Consider the following 19,802-nt stretch of genomic DNA (forward strand, 5'->3'; position numbering starts at 1 on the left):
TGGCTCCTACCTACAGGGAAGTTAAGTCCACCTGCTACTGTGAGATTTGTACCCTGTGATTTGGATGTTCTCAAAAATATAATGGGTTCTACCTTTTCCCATGCTCCACCAAGGTTCACAACGTTCTGGCCAGTAGTTCAGATGGCAGTTTCACAGTGAAGTTGTCTCTCGTCTCTTTCAGGACTCTTCACCAAAGCCAGACATAGAGCAGAAGTTGCGTTCAGCCTCCAGTGTCGATGAACTGATGAGCCTTATCTATCCTTCATACTGGGCCGCTCTGAAGTGCAGATCCAAACTTTCTGCTGCTGCCTCTTCAGCCTCTAAGCTCTCTCAGCGGCCACAGCCTCGCAGACTGAGGCCGTTGGCTGACACAGAAGAGCCAACATTCGCTGCTGCCTACCTCAACTTGGATCTCCTGAAAAGTATGTTTTGACTTTTTATTAATAGTTTATTTTTATACTTGCAAAAATAGAAACTGGGTCATGATAGAAACGATAGTTGTTCACAACTTCACAATATTAGAATTAGCAAATATAGAGATCACATTTTTGTGTAAGAGTGTATGATATACTGTAGGGCTGGGCGATATGGACCAAAAGTCATATCCCTATTCATTTAGGCTGAATATCGATATAAGATATATACCCCAATATATCTCAATAAGGTGAGAGCAAATGTTCAGTCAAAGTCAAATATGACATGTCACAAATAGTTTTATTGAAGCCGTTTATTTAAGTGAACAAAAATACTGTATAACAACAGGAGTACCTTTTTTTTTTTTTTTTTTTTTAATCAAAGCTCCATGAAGTGCACATTTAAATTAAAAAAATATCTTAAATAAAAATAGCCCATGAAATTAAATAGGCCAACCTTTTTCTGAAATAAATATATTTATATGAGAAAAGAATAACAAACAACAAAAGGACTAAATATGACAAACCCTAGTAAGGGCAGCATTTATACATAGAGAAAGAAAAAATAATTGAACTCAGGCCGGGACTCGATTAAAAAAATTAATCTAATTAATTAGAGGCTTTGTAATTAATTAATTGAAATTAATTGCATTTTAATCGCATATAAATATTTGACCTGAGAGCAGTGAGAAGTAATTTTTTTCACATGGATTTTTAGTATACCATTGAATAATGACTGAATACATAAGCTTAAGCAACAAAAATATTGTTTATTTTTGTCCCACAGACCAGTGCAATTTTTGCCATTAAGTGTAGCAATAGCATATTTAGAAATATAGTACATTTCAGAAATTCAGGTAGCCTATAGGTAGGTAGACCTTCTGTAAACTATAATACTTTGTTTTTTTAAGTAAAACACAATCCACGCTAGCTACCACACTAGCCGCTAGCTGCTATGTGTTTTGCATTGAGGTGATACTTGAGGCTGGATGTGCTGCGGTGATATGTGAATTCCTTGTTGCACAGCAACACAACCATGCTCTTATCGATGCTTCCATCCGTTGGTTTTTTGAAACAAAATGTCCCATCATCCACGGGGCCAACCAAAGCGTCTCATCAGCTTCTTCCTTCATGTTCACTGTGGTTTGTTGTTGTCTGAACTCATGAACGCTAGTTGGTGCTCCAGTATAAGTGGTCCGCCTGAAACTCATCCAGTGAGAAATGTTCCGCGGTGCAAAAATAAGTGCGATTAAAATGCGTCAATTTTTTTTCCGCGTTAATTTTTATGTAATTAACAATCTTAATTAATGCGTTAAAGTCCCGGCTCGAAATTTAACTATATTGATATATGCAATATGGTCTAATTCCATATCAAAAATATATTGATATATCTTTTATATCGATATATCACCCAGCCCTAATATACTGTAAGTGTGTCTTTTTGCCTTTGTGTATTGTACAGCAGCTGAGAATAAGAAAGACCTGTTGGTTGGCTGTGTGTGTGTGTGTGTGTGTGCAGGTATTGAGTCGGAATGGAGGAAGACTCAGTGTATGCCCAGGGAAGTGTGTATCGACGTGGGCAGGGAGTTTGGGGCTCCCACCAACATCTTCTATAAACCGCCCTGTGTGTCCGTCTACAGATGTGGAGGATGCTGCCACTCTGAAGAAAAGCAATGCAGAAATATCTCCACTGGTTACCTCAGCAAAACTGTAAGCACATTCATATTCTTCATCTACAGATATAAAAAATATTTCCTTCCACATGCCATTACACTGTGCAATAACAGATAAAAGTCTGTTTCATTACATACAGTCGCTATGCACTTGATGTGTTTTTTATGCACACTGTTCATTGCACCTTATTTGTTTCACGGCACCAACATTTTTATACTGTATATTCATTTTATTCTGCACTGGAATTCTACTCCTTAATACATACTCCTTTTTTAGACACTTTATTTTTTATTGTATTTTATATTTTATTGCTTGAAGTATGCCAAGGTTTTTCTTTTTATTCTATCTATCTCTCTATCTCTCTATCTATCTATCTATCTATCTATCTATCTATCTATCTATCTATCTATCTATCTATCTATCTATCTATCTATCCATCCATCCATCCATCCATCCATCCATCCATCCATCCATCCATATGTCTATATATCTATATATCTCTTCTTTTTGTTATGTGCTCAGATATGGATCGGCATGCACTGTAAACAAATCAAACAATAGCTACTCAATAAAATTGAGGCAACAGTTTGCATGTGATATTATTTATTAAATCTAACTATGTTACAAGTTGAGTTAATACAAATTTTACAGGAAGTGTTAAGTGTCAATTAAAAACTGACTAATTCTATTGTGTTGGATATCATTTGGTGATCAAATAAGCAGATTCTATCTCAAACATTTTACATTTTATCAAATATATTAAGGAAAGGCAAGGCAAGTTTATTTGTATAGCACAATTCAACTCAAGGTAATTCAAAGTGCTTTACATAAACATTAAAAACAGCAAGACACAATTGAAAACAGTAAAAACAGTCAATTAAAACAGGGAAATAGAAATAAAAATACAAATGAGATAAAATAAGATACAGCAGGATAAGAAAATAGATAAAATAATAAAAAGCACAAGTCAAACATTACTGCCCTTACTTTTGAATTACGCAGAGTAGAGCAGATAAGTGTTAAAGTTAAGAGTACGCTGCAGTAAACAATAGTGTTTTTAGTCCTGATTTAAAGGAGCTGACCGTTGGGGCAGACCTCAGATCTACAGGTAGTTTGTTCCACAGGTGAGGAGCAGAATAACTGAAAGCTGCCTCACCCCGCTTAGTTCTTGTTCTTAAGTAAAATGAAATGAGTACAGAATAATTTATTACAGTGTGTGTGGAATCCTTAATCTTCTTCTGAGAGCAAGCAGCAAGCATCTGTGACCCAGGGCACATGAACAAGTTTTTTCTAACTGAAATAGAAATAACTGAGTATATCTGAGTATAGAAATATCTGGGATGAGATGCTAATGTTTACTTTGGTGTACAGTAAGTACTGCTGCTTGCTGTTTGACCCACAGCAGTGTCACAAAATCTTGGATGCTGTAGATATCAGAGCACATTTTCTATAAACATTCAAAGGTATGACGTCTTTCTGCAGCTGGATGAGGAGTGCAGAACATTAGTAGACAGTGAGGACAAGCCTCAATAACACTGTAGAGATTCCTTCCAAACACAACTATGCACATGATTAACCCTTTGATGCACAACATATAAACACCTTCTAATCCACAACATGGGTCAAAAATGACCCGCATTCATTTCCCATGTTATTTCATGCTGGCTGTGTGTTACTTTGCTTTATCTTTTAAAATCAATTCATTTTATGATTGAATAGTCCAAGTATTATTGAGTATCTTTTTTTATATTACAACCGATCATTATATCCATTTTTCCTTTCATACTTAATGAAGAAAAAATACTTTTTGTATTATTACATCAATTTTACACACATGGGTCAAAAATGACTCATTCATCCAAATTTGATTTAAAATTAAATGACCTAAAGCTATAATAATAGTAATTTGTTTTCAACATTTACTTTAGCAGTAAGAGAGGCCAAATACTCATATATTAAACATATTTAACATGTTTATGTATCATTTTGTCACACATACAGTGTATCTGGAAGGTATTCACAGCGCTTCACTTTTTCCACATTTTGTTATTTTTCGGCCTTATTCCAAAATTGATTGAATTAATTTTTCCTTTAAATTATACACACAATACCCCATCATGAAATTTTTGACACATGTTGTGCATTAGAAGTGTAGTGATACAAATCGGGTTTTTATTCAAAAAGTAAGAAATTAAAACAAAAAATTAGGATGTATGATGATCAAAAACAAGTTGAGCAATTGAGGAAAACCTGGAATACTGAATGGTGAAATTAATTTATTGCAAAGACATAGGATATAAAAACTCAGTCAGGTCACTTAAGACCCATGTTGTGCATCAAAGGGTTAAGACACAACATGTGTGTGATACTGTAACATGACAACTGCTGTTTCTCCTGCAGACAAGATAGCTTGTGAATTAATGGGCAGAAGCTCCCCAGAGGAAATATTATTTTTAATTTAATGATTCCATGACATACTGCAGTGATTGCATATTGCATATGTCTAATGCAGTGCAGTGAACCATGCCCTGTGCATCAGAGGAATGCCAAATACACTTTTGTGCACCTGTCACACACTTGAATACAGAGTGGGACCAAAAATGTTTATGTGTTATGTGAGTTTGTTATCATGGACAATCATATTCAATTTGACTTTGCGCCAATGTTAGTTATCAGTGAGCCACTTTGTAGATTAATGATTGACATTACAATCTACCAATCCTCATCCAATCATCCAAAAGGAGCCACCAGTCACATCAAAGGTCTGGAGAAGGTGGCTATTTGCCGTTTCCATGGTTTCGTTCACCGCTATTTAGAGACTTATAAAGTCCATACAAAGTAAAGCATATAGATCATAACTCATATACAACAACTTCCTTACTTACTACTAATAAGCAATAATTCTGAGGTTATTAAGGGAAAAATCTTAGTTAATGTCTTACTGATTGTATAATAAGCCCATGCAGAATAAGGCATTAATAACTACTTAATAATGACTAATTAACTCTATGGAGTCTTGGGCTATTTTGTTGGCTGTATATGCAACTTAAATAATAATCACCATGCCATGCTGGTATCATCTTTTTCAGCTCAACCTCACCTCATTATTATTTTGTCATTTTGACTTACTGGATCAACATTTTGAAACACAAAAAAACACGCAAAAAAAAAAATACAAAAAACACGCAAAAAAAACAAAAAAACAAGGCACACAAAATTACAAAAAAAAAACACAAATAAAAAATATACAAAAAAACCCACAAAAACACCCCAAAAGACCACAAAAAACACACACAAAAATTCCAAAAAAACAAAAAAATAGCCCAAAATCACAAAAAAAAACAGCAAACACAAAAGATTGTATTAAAATTGTTGAAATGCACACAGCAAAATCTGCAAAATCTCTGCAAAAAAAGTAAAATCATGTTACTACACTTGGTTGTTGTGATTTTAACCATTGAAGGAAAAGGGTTGATGCATTAAATTGGACAAGGAAACTTGTGGGTTAAGTTTCAAAGGGTTAAGGCCCAATATGTTACTTATTTGCATGCTAATAAGCAATTAATTAATGTTGAATATGTGTTCCCTAATCTAAAGTGTTAACTAAATTGATTTGATTCCACATCGTCCTGGCGTCACCTATGTCACAGAGATTGATTTGAGAGTGTTCATGTGTCAATGGTGAGTAAGCAGAATGCAGGAAAGTAAAAACAAAGAGGATCCACTAATGCTTTAGTATACACTGAGCTGAGGGATGGCACAATACTGGCACATTTAACCCCTGTCAGTCAATAGTTGACATTAACATTGAATCTAATAATTCTTATCAACACTTGCCTGGAGCCATTTCTGTGCCCTGCTAAGCTCACTGCATGCTGCCTACACAGCACCAACAGGCAGACAGACAATGGTAGCTGTTAGTTGGGAAAAAAGGAGAAAAATGTTTAGCAGCTGAAAAGCCAGCTGTTTCTCTCTGAAGCTCCAGAGACCAAAGCTACAGTCATACTGACATTCATCATGTTAACACAGGCACAGGTTTATGTGAATGCCAATGTATTAGCCAGTGTGTTAAAACATGTATTCAGTCAGTTTATTTTTGTGATTTTCTGCCCATTGTTGGTCTGACATGAAACTTGACAGGTCTTCTCTTGCTTACACTTGAAGTTCAGACCTCCAAATTAATATATGGTAATAAAGAGTATGAGTAAGACCTACTTAGACTGACATATACTACTATAAATGAAAAGTAGCATCATGTTAACAGTACGGCCACTCACTATAGCAGGGGTAGGCACATGCAGAGCCATTTTTGGTGTGGGCCCAAAGCAATTTGTATTCCTGAGTACTAAAAATGTGTTGCTTACATACAGCATTACATTTTATGTTATTTTTACATTTTAGTCAACTAAAATGTGACCATAGAGTAATAAAGTCTGAGGCTCTGCATCTTAACCTCTGAATTTTGCCAACATCAAGCCTAGTTTTGAGTTTTTCCTTCAATTCCAAATCTATATCCAAAGATATTTTTGGTGTCCAGCCTCTCATTTGCACCTTGGTCTTGGCTGCATTCTGACAAAATCATACTAATAAATGCTCATGATTGTTTATTGTTAAATGTTGAAAGGATCCACATTAGCTGTCACTAAAATGGGACGAGCTAGTCTTCACTTAAAAATCACTTAATGATAATGTAAAAACAATGAAACATTGTAGAAATCATTGAAAATCATCAGAAATTATTCAAATAAGTTATTAAATTCACAATTATAACATTCATTATTATTCATACAGTCCATTCCCTACTCACAAATTTAAATCGTGCATTCTCAAATGGTACTGTAAAGATATTTTGCTATTCAGCTTCTGTATATTCAGTACATTCTGACATATTAGTATTATGGGTAGGTTCATTTAGACTTAGTAGGCTCTTTCATCTTCATAGTAAGGCTCAGAATAAGGTATGCGGCTCCATTATATTTTTCTTTCTTTATTTTGGCCAACAATGGCTCTTTTTTTCATAATGGTTGCCGACCCCTGCACTATAGTGTGACTTTTATTTTAGCAAAAGCAGTAGCATCTATAGTTGAGTCTTTTTGCTGTGAGGTGTGAGATGACTGTTGATGAGCTCAGAGCTGTTATCACTTCACATCAGTTCAGATCAGCTCCACAGAAAGAGCGTGTCATTGTCGTTGGAAAAACAAATATCTAGATGTGGTCCATGATATATATATACAATGGAAAAGTTATCCTACTCCCTCAAAATCCAGACAAAATCTTTATTTTCTTTCAGAGAATTAAAGTAAAACTCCGTCTTATGTTCGAACTCTTCATAATTTTAATACATAAAAATGTAAAAAAATTGGGCCTTGGAAGAAAACTGATGTTGATATGTAACTATGGATACAGAATGAAAATCCTGACGCTTATCTTTTCTTGTATGTTGTATGTAACCTGTTGGCCTCAATAAAGAAAAAAAAAAAAGGAAAAACAAACATCTACAAAAAGTCACTTAAAACACAGAAAGAGAACACAAAATGTCAGCCAAGTTGCACATTTTGAAAATCAGACAAATGTGTTTCAATTATTCTTGGACCACATATTGAAGAAAGCTCATGAAGCATGCCACACTTTCGTTGAGGTAAAAAAACAAAAAAGGAGGCCAAGGTTGAAGCTGAGAGGCTTTCGCCTGGCAGCAGTAACAAAGCTTTGGGTGCTGAGCCACAGTCTTTCTTTCTGAGGTTTCACAACACATTCTTTCACTGCTGCTTTTTCCTAACTGCTGTTTTTGGCTGCAGTCTCAGACTACTGGCCAGAGCTTGGAGATTTGCATAGCTGGCTACGTCACTCAAATGATGGCAGATTAGAAAGACAATTAAGAGTTCAGCTGAATTCCAATGACATTTTAAATGTGAATGTAAACAATTTGTCTCCAAATGGCTGAATGGGGAGGTGAGGAGTCAAATGTGGCTGTTTCTTAACAGCTTTCTGCGGTTTGTTTTGTCATCCTAACAGTTTCACTGTGCTGATTTGCTTTGGCAGTGCCTTGAAGCAGCTGGCAATGGTTGAGAGGTTTCAACACTTAGCAGCTAATAGAAGTGGTGCTACACTGTATAATTTATGATTTGACTGACCATGTCTGTCTGGTGGTTCTCAGCAAAAGGATTTAGTGGAACACCTGCACTGTCCTGTTTTTTCACTTTGCAGTGTGCCACTTTTCTTTCACGCCTGTTTTATTGTCTTTCAGTCATCTATTGTGACTAATATGTTCTGGATTTGCCACAGCTGACTGCTGCCTTTAATGCTTCACATATGCTATATTAGTGATATTACTTTTTTGTTCCAACATTAACCCTCTGGGGTCTATATTTGTCTTTTTAATTTGTGCTGCATTTTCTAATGTACTTTTGTGCTGCACTTTTCTCATGTATTTTGGAATGTATTTTTACTGTTAAAGTTGTTGTTGGACTGTTGAGTATTACTTGTTGGAATGTGGACCCCAGGAAGACTAGCGAACTGCCATGGCAGAAGCTAATGGGGATCCTTTAATAAAACATGAAAACAGGAGAAAACTAGATGAGCTCACCTGGCAGCTCCCCCCTGCAGACCCCAAAACACAATGCCTCAGCATGGCACATCTGTCAAATAAGAGAAAACGTGGCTAGTTAGAGTTGCTCCTGTGCAGGCTCAGTACGACAGTGTGACATCAGCAAGAAGGAGTACATCACCCACCTTGATGGATTTTGAGCAGTTTGTGAAATCTTTTATTATTGCTTCTTCATGCAGAGCTGCATTTTCGTATTGTGCTGACAACTGGTGGTTTAGTGCAGTGATTCCCAACAGGGGGGGCCCGACCCCCCAGGGGGGTGCCAGAGATCCATGGGGGGGTCGCGAAGCCCTCTTGATTTTAAGGGATGTAATAAATCTAATGTGTTAAATATAGATGAGTCAGCATTTAATTCATTAGTGGGACAAAAACAACTAAATAAGGGCTACTTTAAACATTTATTCATTTATTTAAATAGAAAAATCACTATACAAAAGTTTAAAAATAAAGGCTATATCGCGAGAATAAGGACGTGTGTAAAATCCCTTCTGCTGTATACACAGGTAACCTCACCTAGCGGTAACCTCACCTGGCGGTAACCTCACCGAGAGGTAACCTCACCTAGCGGTAGCCTCACCTAGAGGTAACCTCACCTAGCGGTAACCTCACCTAGCGGTAAGCTCACCTAGAGGTAAGCTCACCTAGAGGTAACCTCACCTAGAGGTAAGCTCACCTAGCGGTAAGCTCACCTAGAGGTAAGCTCACCTAGCGGTAAGCTCACCTAGCGGTAACCTCACCTAACAACAGAAACACAGAGCTAATGGAAAAATGGCAAAGCGTCAGGAAGACGAAAATGCTGACTATCTCAAAAAGAAAAAGAGAAAGTACCATGAAGGTCACATTGAGTTCGGCTTCATAGAAGCAATGGACAATGGGGGGTCGTCAAAGTTTACAATGGTAAAAATGTGGGTCCCTCAAGAAAAAGGTTGGGAACCACTGGTTTAGTGGTTTCACGTGTGGTGTAAACTCTGTGGTTCTGATGCACATGGATGCTACATAAGTCAGATAGCCAGAAAGGGGGAGAAGATACTTCAGATACTTGTCTTTCACAATTATCATACAACTGTATGACAATAAAAACCACATCAGTAACAGAAACAAATACTGAGAGCAATTAAGAGATGTGTGTAAAGAGCTTTCTACAGGAGCTCTCCATTCAGCACCACAAATACCAAAACTCATTGCAGTCTCTCATTTACCTACTGAGCAAACACCCATGATGAGAAGGACATCAGAGATGCTATTAACCCTTTGATGCACAACATGGGTCAAAAATGACTCGCATTGATTTCTCATGTTGATTCTTGCTGGCTGTGTGTTTCTTTGCTCTATCAATTTTTTTTGATTTTATGATTGAATAGTTCAAGTATTATTTAAATGTCTTTTTTTATTACAACAGATCATTATATCCATTTTTCCTTTCATACTTCATGAAGAAAAATAGTTTTTGTATGATTACATCAAGTTTACACACATGGGTCAAAAATGACTCATTCATCCAAATATGATTCAAAATTAAATAACCTAAAACTATAATAATAATAATAATAATAATAATAATAATAATAATAATAATAATAATTTGTACTGTACTTATACTGAATACTTGGACTAATAAATTATAAAGTACATTTATTCCAAATATGTATCATAGAAACACTCCTGTCTTAGTCATTCTCTGTAAAGTCGAGCCGTTTACATACATTCTTCTGGGCTTTTTAGTAGTTTAGACATTTTAAATCCTGCTTAAAATGAACATTCAGCGTGCTGTTCATTGTTTGTTTACATCCGAGTACTTCCAATATGGCTGACATCCGGGTAACTGGCTACAATGCGCTGTGTAAAACACTCTAAAAAGTGCCAGTCAGAGCTGCTCTGATTTTCTTTTTTTAATAAAAGCCTCCTTCAAATAATAGCCTGCCCCTATTATTAGCCGGGTCCCAAACTGATTTTTTATTAATAGAAGCCCCAGCTACTATTTGAGGAAATACGGTATGTAGATGCCCCCTGGTGTAAAGCCCTGTGTCCTCCTTTAACAAATTCTGATCCACAATGTTATATTGGTGACGAGGATACTTTGGAGATATGCTGCACCGAGGCCAGAGCACATAGACTTGACTGATTGTTTGAAGACTCCCTGAGAACAAAGGACTTGGAGAAGGGAGGAGGACACATGTGGGTGAGATGGCAACAATAGGGACATCAATAGGGACATCTTGCCATCTTTCGATCGCAATGATCACCAAACTTGGAAGGAATACTGTGAAATCATGGAACACTTTTTTATTGCAAGTGATGTTGAAGATGAAGATGAAAAGAAATCCATATTGCTCAGTGTGGTGGGGGGACAAACCTACAGTTTGATGAGAAACCTCTTAAGTCCTGCAAAACCAGGGGAAAAGACTATTGCACAGTTGGAAGCATTACTGAAAAAACACTTTAATCCCAAACCAAGTGAAATTGTCCAGAGATTTAAATTTGATTCCCACATGAGAAAACCAGAATCTGTTGCTGAATATGTGGCTGAATTAAGAAAATTATCCCAGGACTGTAATAAAGGAGATAGATTGTCACAAATGTTGCGGGACAGGCTGGTGTGTGGGATAAATGATGACAGAATCCAGAGAAGATTACTATCAGAGACTGCTCTCACATTTGAAAGTGCCTTGTCTCTAGCCCAAGCTATGGAATCTGCAAATAAAAATGTGCAGGATTTGCAAATGAAAGTGGGAGCTATATCATGTAATGTAATGAGGAGTGGTGAAGCAAAGACCAATGGAAACATACAAATTGACAAAGAGTGCTCTGCTTGGAAAAGGGTCTCTGGAAACACCAGGATCTTTATAATCAGTGAAAGGAAGATTAAACATTTTTTACAGATGTACAAATTTAAGAAATGTGCGCCAGTGAACTTTAAAATCCCATGTTGGCAGCTGTACTCTCAAAGAGCTCTCTTTCTGTGTTTGAGTGTGTGTGTGTGTGTTTGTGTGTGTGTTTTGTAACCATGGTGAGCTGTCTACCAGGTCTAAAAGACCATGCTCAGCCTAAATGATATCCTCATAAGGATGAGAGGGAGAGAGACCCTTTAAGCTGTAAAAGGGTCTTGAATTGGAGTCATTGAGACTAATTAGTTTCTATTAATGCTGTTCAACTCTGAGAGCCACTTAATTCTTTCACTCACTGAGTTTCTGTCTGTTTCTGCACAGCAGTGTTGTGTAAGTATCTACAACAGTTTCATGTGAAAAACCAAGCCCAGGGGCCAGATTCACAAAGCATTCTGATGAAAAAAAATGCTTCTTAAGTGCCACTTTTTTCTTAACTTTGCTCTAAGACAAAATTTAAGAAGATTTGGTATTTGTGAAGAAATTCTTATCTTTTCTTTAGTTTTTTCCTCAGATAGAACTTGAGAACAAATGAGATTCTTGAAAATAAAGTTCTTAGATTTCTTCTCGAATTTCTTCGCAACTTTAACCCTCTGGAGTCCATCTTTTGAAAATACATGTTTTATTTACAGTAATAACTTTATTTATATCTGATATGTAGACAAGCTGAGAAAGCCAGTTAAAAGTTCAATCATAGGAGCTTTCACAGTGTGACATTTATGTTTGTAGACCATTTTTGAAATGTGAATTTTCTTTCTACAGTGAAAACTATTACTATTTTTAATTTACTTTAATTTACTTTACTTGCAAATAGACTGGTTTGCAGTTTTATTATTCATTATTATTTCTACTATTTTTGTGTGCATAAATGGTAAAAAAAAAAAAAAAGGTACATTTCCATAGAAACCTGTGTCTTTTGTTTGAATTTTGGGTTCCTGGCAGCTTTATACTTTGTTAATTAAAATAAAATCTGACTGATAGCCAAGTTTGTGTGGAGAAAAAGGAGCCATGCATGTGATGTAAGGACAGACTGAAAGATGCTAAACAGAGACAGAAATTAATGCATAGGAAGTTGACAAATTTTAACCAAATCTCCTGGACTTCAGAGGTTTAAGAGAAGCCCCGAGCAGTCTGAAAACAGCTACAGTCTTGATATGTATTTACTTGAACAAATTTGTGTGAAATATATTTGATTTCTTTAACATTTAGTTTAGACAATGTGTTAATTTTGTGTTTAGGCAATGTTTAATTTTGTTCATTGAAGTCAGAGTAGTTTTTTTTTTATGTATCACATAAACCTTATTCTGGCAGTTGACATATAATTGAAATGTCCTTTCAGTCTATGTAACATGTCGGCCTATTCCTAGATTACACTACAATGTACTCTTAGTAAATCACAGAGGCAGTTGTTGTGATCTAGTGATCTTAATTTAAAAATCTAAGAACGTCCTAAGTGAGGAAATTAAGAAATTCCTAAGACATACGAAAATTCTTAAGAAAAAAATGTTGAATGGTATTTAAGAACATTCTTAGGAACATCCTATTTTTTTTCTTAAGAATTTTCTTAAGTTTTATCTTAAGAACACTTTTGTGAATCCGGCTCCTGTTCCTTTTGCTCTTTAAGTGGTAATCCTTCAAGGCAATGTAATTTTATTTGGATAGCACAAATTTTCATACACCAAGGTCATTCAAATATTTGAACACGATAAAAATACAGCTCTACATATAAAATACAGAGTTATAATTTAAAAAGGGCAAAGGTATAGGCAAGTATGGAGTTCCTAAGGGGACAAGGGGGTTACTAATCCCAAGACTACACTGGTGTCAAGCATTCGTTGTTTTATAGGTAGTTGGGGACACGTGTAGGATTAGCTTTTCTTTTGTAAGCGTACTGTGTTGTTGGCCTTTTTTTTTTTTTTTAATCTTTTTTTTTAAACATTTATAAATAATTATTGGAAGGACATGGATCCGAAAGTTCTTTAGATGAAGACTTTGTTGGTCAGGCTGGTTATTTTTTACCCCAAAAGAAAATGTTTTTAATGAAATTGTTTTTTCTATTGTTCATGCCATTCAATTTCTGGAAAATAACCTCACCTAGAGGTAACCTCACCTAGAGGTAACCTCACCGAGCGGTAACCTCACCTCGGGGTAACCTCACCTAGCGGTAACCTCACCTCGAGGTAACCTCACCTAGCGGTAACCTCACTTAACAACAGAAACACAAAGCTAATGGCAAAATGGCGAAGCGTCAGGTAGACGAGAATGCTGACTATCTCAAAAAGAAAAAGAGAGGGTACCAAGAAAGTCACGTTGAGTTCGGCTTCATAGAAGCAATGGACAAATGGGGGGATAAAAATGTGGGTCCCTCAAGAAAAAGGTTGGGAACCACTGCCTTACAGTACCCTTCACTATCCTTTTTACACCATGTCTTGATTTACCGTCTCTCTCTGACTCGTCTCCCTTTTGTTCTTTCTGCAGCTGTTTGAGATCACAGTGCCAATAACCCAAGGCACCAAGCCAGTGACCATCAGTGTGGCAAACCACACCCAGTGCAGCTGTCTGTCCAAACTGGACATCTACAAACAAGTTCACAGCATCATCAGGAGATCCCTGCCTGAGTAAGCACTCTTTCTGACAGCATCAACACATACACACACACACACACACACACACACACACACACACATTCTTGTACTTCTATCTTTGTGAGGGCCCTCATTGGAATAGTGAATTCTCTTGCAAGGTGATAATAGTTTTGGATTTTTCATTAGTTTTAGTTTTAATTTAGTTGTGAATTTTTGTTTTCAGATTCAGTTAGTTTTAATGAGTTTTTAGAGTGAGTTTGCTAGATTTAGTTTAGTTTTTTTTTTTTTTAAATGCTTTAATTTTTAGTTTAGTTTTTATTAGTTTAAGTGTTAGTTTTAGTTTTTTGTAATGGGGTATTTGTTAAAAAGTACATTTTGCCTTTATTTCCTTTGTCAACTTTTTTCATACATAATGAAGATGGATAAGGCAAAGACGAAAACGAAGGACATTTTCAATATAATTTTCGTTTTGTAACCACACAATACAGTTTCAGTTAATTATTGTTATCATGTAACCTTTAACACTTAAAACAAAGTCTGAAATCTCAAAAAAGCCTTTAAAGAAGTGAGGACCGGCCGAAATGTCCTCACTTTGCAAAAATGTCCTCACTCTGTTGGTTATACATCCTTTGTTAAAAACGGATGAACGGGTCAAAAGTTAATAAACATTCAACTTTGACCTGTTGGTGGCGCTAGAGCTCTTGAGCTACAGTTGCCTACACAGTATCACCACTTGAACCCAAGTAATGGGTGGTCAGCTTTTAAATTATTACAATATTGGGGATTTATTACATTATCAGGACTTGCGAAATGAAGGCTAACCTGATAATGTAATAACCTCCCATTAATGTTATACTTTATTACATTATTGGTAAAAGGTATTACATTATTGGGAAATGCACTTTATTACATTATCGGGAAGTTATTACATTATCAGGTTTTATTACATTTTCAATGGACTCAAGTGCATATTTTTATTACATTATCAGGGTTATTACATTATCGAGAATTTATTACATTATCAGGTTCTACAACAAGTCACCAGGAAATGATAGCAAGTCTTCTACACCATACGTCCACATATGTCGTTTGTTCCAAAACATAAATATGAGATTAATTACTTTATTAATCCCACAAAGGGGAAATTCAACCTCTGCATTCAACCCATCCTATTACACACAAGTGAACGCTCCATGCAAGGAGCAGTGGGCAGCACATTACTGCCCACTGTGCACAGGTTACACAGTTACATTTTAAACACTTCGACAAAAGTACTTCTCTAAGGTTGGGAAAACAGAACCTGTTTAGGCGTTATAAAAGATTTTCAGAAGTTCAGTCAAATAAATGCACATAACGGCCAGAGTTGATGTAGATACAAACTGAGGTGTGAAATGTGAAATGTGGGAGCTAGGTTACGCTACTTCAAAATGTGTACTTTTGGTTTCACATGGGACACGAATTACGGTCTCGTGGGTAAAAAAGGGTGAGTGTGTGTGTGTGTGTGTGTGTGTGTGTGTGTGTGTTTCAGACAGGAGCAGCCTTTTCCGTTTCCCAGCAGAGGCGTTCTTATTGGCACACACACAGAAACACACACAAAGAGTGTTTGAATCTATTGTTACATGTTGCTTCCTGTGCTGTGTGTATACAGAGGGTGTTACTTTCGGAAACACTTTTCAGATTATGTCTTGATTAACTTCGCAGAGCCATGAAATGTGTGTATGTTCCTGAGTGCATACCTAGATGAAGCATGCTGTGATTGTGACCTCTCCGTAACACTCTGCAGTAGGGATCCCATGAGGAAGTGGCTTGTCATGTATTTTTTGGCATGTGTCCTGAAAACAGAAGGATGCAGATATATTGCATTTGGTCTGCATGTATAAATCCCTTTATTAACAATGATGTGTTGTTGATGGGACTGACAATAACCGGCCTCACATCATTTTGTAGTACATTAGGCCATGGCACTCTGCCAAAACATGGTGGAGGCTACCCTTCAGGTTGGGACTGAGTTTCTTTTTCTGAATTCAAATATAGCCGTGTTTCCTTTAGGGGGAAGAGTCTCAGGACACGCCCTCTCAAATGTCCGCTCACTCTACGTGTCTCCATTACAAAAAGACCCCCAGAGGGATTTAGAGACAATTTAGTTGACGTATGGTTTTCGCCATCTCTAACTGTGCGCAACATCAGCAGTTGATAATAAACAAAGCAGCATGGCTAATTATGCACAGCTTCTCCGCTGATCATAAAAATAGTGATCGTGAATTAACCGGCATCACTAACTGTGCACAGAGTGTCTGGTGCTTTTTGTAAACAAACAGAGATCGCTAAGTGAACACCTCCTGCAGCAGCAGCACATTACATTACATTACTACCTTAAACTTAACCATGGAGATGACGGGAGCGCTGTGTACTCCAGTAAAACTCCTAGATTTACTAAAGACTTTCACTTTTTAGTCTGGGACTGGGGAAATCATTTGGTGTAAGCCCAGCATTACTCAACAGATCCATTTTTAATTATCTTCATTCAGTCATTCAGTCATTCTTCTTTCTTCGTTCTTCTCACAGAGCACTTGTGCTTCAGTGTTTCTCTCTGGGTGTTGTAGTGGCTCACTTCACTTTACTGACGTTAATAGGCCTTGATGCTGTAGAGTGTGTGAATGTGTGTGAGAGAGAGAGTAGGACCACTTGTGACGTTAGAGGAATGTTGATACGTGCTGGTATTTGACAACACACACACACACACACAAACACACACTTCTTGTACTTCTATCTTTGTGAGGGCCCTCATTGTAATAATGAATTCCCTTGCAAGGTTATAATAGTTCTGGATTTTTCATTAGTTTTAGTTTTAATTTCGTTGTTAATTTTTGTTTTCAAATTTAGTTAGTTTTAATTAGTTTTAAGAGTGAGTTTGCTAGTTTTAGTTTAGTATTTATTTTTTGAAATGCTTAGTTTTAGTTTAGTTTTTTTTATAATGGGGTATTTGTTGGGTGGGAAGTTAAAAGAAGCCTTTATTTCTTTTTATTATCCATCTTCATTATGTATGAAAAAAGTTGACAAAGTCAAAAAGGAGGACATTTTCACTATAATTTTAGTTAGTTTTGTAACCACACAATACAGTTTCAGTTAGTTATCATTATCATGTAACCTTTAACCCTTAAAACAAAGTCTGAAATCTCAAATAAGCCTTTAAAGAAGTGAGGACCGGCCAAAATGTCCTCACTTTGCAAAAATGTCCTCACTCTGTTGGTTAAAAACGTGTCCTCTCTATGTAGGAAGTACAAGTACACACACACACACACACACACACACACACACACACACACACACACACACAAATTGTGGCATTTAACACAGCATGTCAGATTAATTCTGGAAAAGGAAAAGCATTGTAGAGATTTTCGCACCTACAAATCATCCAACATGTAAGAATACACATTTAAGCATCACGGACGCGTATGTTTCACATTAGGCAATGTGAGAGAAACACAACAGTCACACCGCAGCCCTTTCACCCCCCAAATATCCTTCTTACTCTCTTTCTTTCACTTTGCCCTGTCTACTCTCAGTCCCCTATTACTGACTATGTCCGTCTATGTTTCTCTGCCACTGCAGCTCTAATTCAAACCACACTGTCTCTTGTCATTGCCAGACTCCTTCACAACTTCAAACAATTTGTCTGCAAACACACCGTCTGCTGTCTGTCTCTGTGTCCAAGCCCTAAATGTTGAGTCTTAGCCAGACCATTTTCTCATTGTGGTGTTTTATATAATACTAGACTGTGTGTGCGTGTGTATGTGTGTGGGTGTGTGCGTGCGTGCATGTGTGTGTGAGAATGTGGATTCTCACCATTTTGTAATGTTTACCACAAAGACGGCTTTACCAAACTTATTTGGAGAGAAAAAATAACATACAAGTGTTAAAATTGTTGCCCAATCTGTTCCAGAACAAGTTTTTGATCTAACTTTGACCTGCCTTATTTAGTTTCAGTAGTAGTGAAGTAAATCACAAATTTGTCTTGAAGGGTTTTACATCCATCTGCACAGTATAAAACACCTTCTGTCCTTGGACTGTTTAATATTATGCTGATACAGATCTCAACAATAAACCTAGTGAGTAAAAATGTAATTGTAAATCCTGCTTATCCTGCTATGTATGTGTGTTCTTAAGTACTGCACTGTAAAAAAAAAAAAAAGGTGTGTCTAAAAACCAGATAAAAACACTAAATCTGAGGGAAATGATCTTGCTGCATGGACAGATAATTTCACTTGACAGGATTTCTTAAATTAAGATAATTGAATGAAAGAAAGCGATGAACTGGACCGAAATGATTTGTTTCTTACCAAGATAAAAAAAAACCTTTAGATTTAGTTAGATAATTTTCATTTCATTTATTATCTTAAGCGTTCAGCATGCTTTCTAGATTTAACAATCTTCATTTAAGAAATCTTGTCAAGGTAAATTATCTGTCCATGCAGCAAGATCATTTCCCTCAAATTTAGTGTTTTTATCTGTTTTTAGACAACACTTTTTGCAGTGTGGCATGAGATATGTCTGGGGAACATGAATATATGAGGGGTTTTAAAGTCATCATGATTCAATGGAGAACCATTTTTTTTGACTAGGGTGACCAGAGGCGTGGAGCAAATATGTAAATGATTATAATCTGCTTAATTGTTTCCCTGCTGTTAGTTTCTTGAATCATTAATAGTTGCCTGTGACAAGTGAAATATACCTGTCTTTTATAACTTTTATCCCTTTTATTTCATGTTTTTTTAATCATGCTACAGGAGTACATTTTCTTTATTTATTTATTTGATTAGGACAATGCACATTAATCAATATATCAGCAAAAGCATCAATATAAATATGCCGGGGTTAGCTCAGTTGCTAATTTTCATCTGTTGTCCTAAGGCAGGTACAAAAAAACATACAGACAATATACCATGACAATAGATAAAACATGTAGAAATCTTACACAAAAAATAAATCCAGATTCACATCGAGGTTACAAGTTCATACATACAATAGAATAGACAAAGAGGTTACCCATGAGAGCAGTGGCGGTTCTTCACAAGCCCTTGGCCCCTGCTGTGGCCCCTGTGTCAAATTAATAATGAAATGATCAATTTAAAACGATGAAAGACGGAACAATTCTTACCTATTTTTTCTTCAAACAATATTGCATTGTACACAAAAGGAACCCAAAATGTGTACATTGTGTAGTTAAATAAAAGCAATAAAAGCTTGTGTATATTAAAAATAATGCACTTTCAAAAAAAAAAAAGTAATTGTGCACAAAGATGAGAAATATCATTGTCGTACAAAAATAAGTGTTCTTGTTGGTAAGTCTCATTGTTTCAATCAATGTATTTGTATCTTCCAAATATACTTAAATGAGATTTTTAAATAAGGTTAAATAAATGTTATGAATGATGAATGCTTAAATACCATCTTTGCAGTTTTTAAATATGCCCCTCTGATAAATCCAACATGGTCTCAAAGGAATCCGTGAAATAGCCACGGATTCGCTTGACTCAAAATCCGTGGAATAGCCACGGAATCACTCAAATTTCCGTGAAACTGACACGGATTTCGCTTCAATGCAAGTTAATGACATCATATCCCGTGGCTGGGAGACCAT

General features: G+C 36.3%; 1 protein-coding gene across 1 annotated transcript in view; it reads left to right on the forward strand.

Annotated features, from left to right (window-relative positions):
• The window catches only part of vegfc (vascular endothelial growth factor c), a 95,590-nt gene that overhangs the window by 45,368 nt on the left and 30,420 nt on the right, over positions 1-19,802 (forward strand). Inside the window, exons 2-4 of the mRNA XM_059335326.1 lie at positions 182-422; positions 1,933-2,123; positions 14,052-14,191. Coding sequence (XP_059191309.1) covers positions 182-422; positions 1,933-2,123; positions 14,052-14,191 — 572 coding nt within the window. The remainder of the gene's footprint in view (positions 1-181; positions 423-1,932; positions 2,124-14,051; positions 14,192-19,802) is intronic.

Source organism: Centropristis striata, chromosome 1 (assembly GCF_030273125.1).
Source record: "Centropristis striata isolate RG_2023a ecotype Rhode Island chromosome 1, C.striata_1.0, whole genome shotgun sequence".
Lineage (NCBI taxonomy): Eukaryota > Metazoa > Chordata > Actinopteri > Perciformes > Serranidae > Centropristis > Centropristis striata.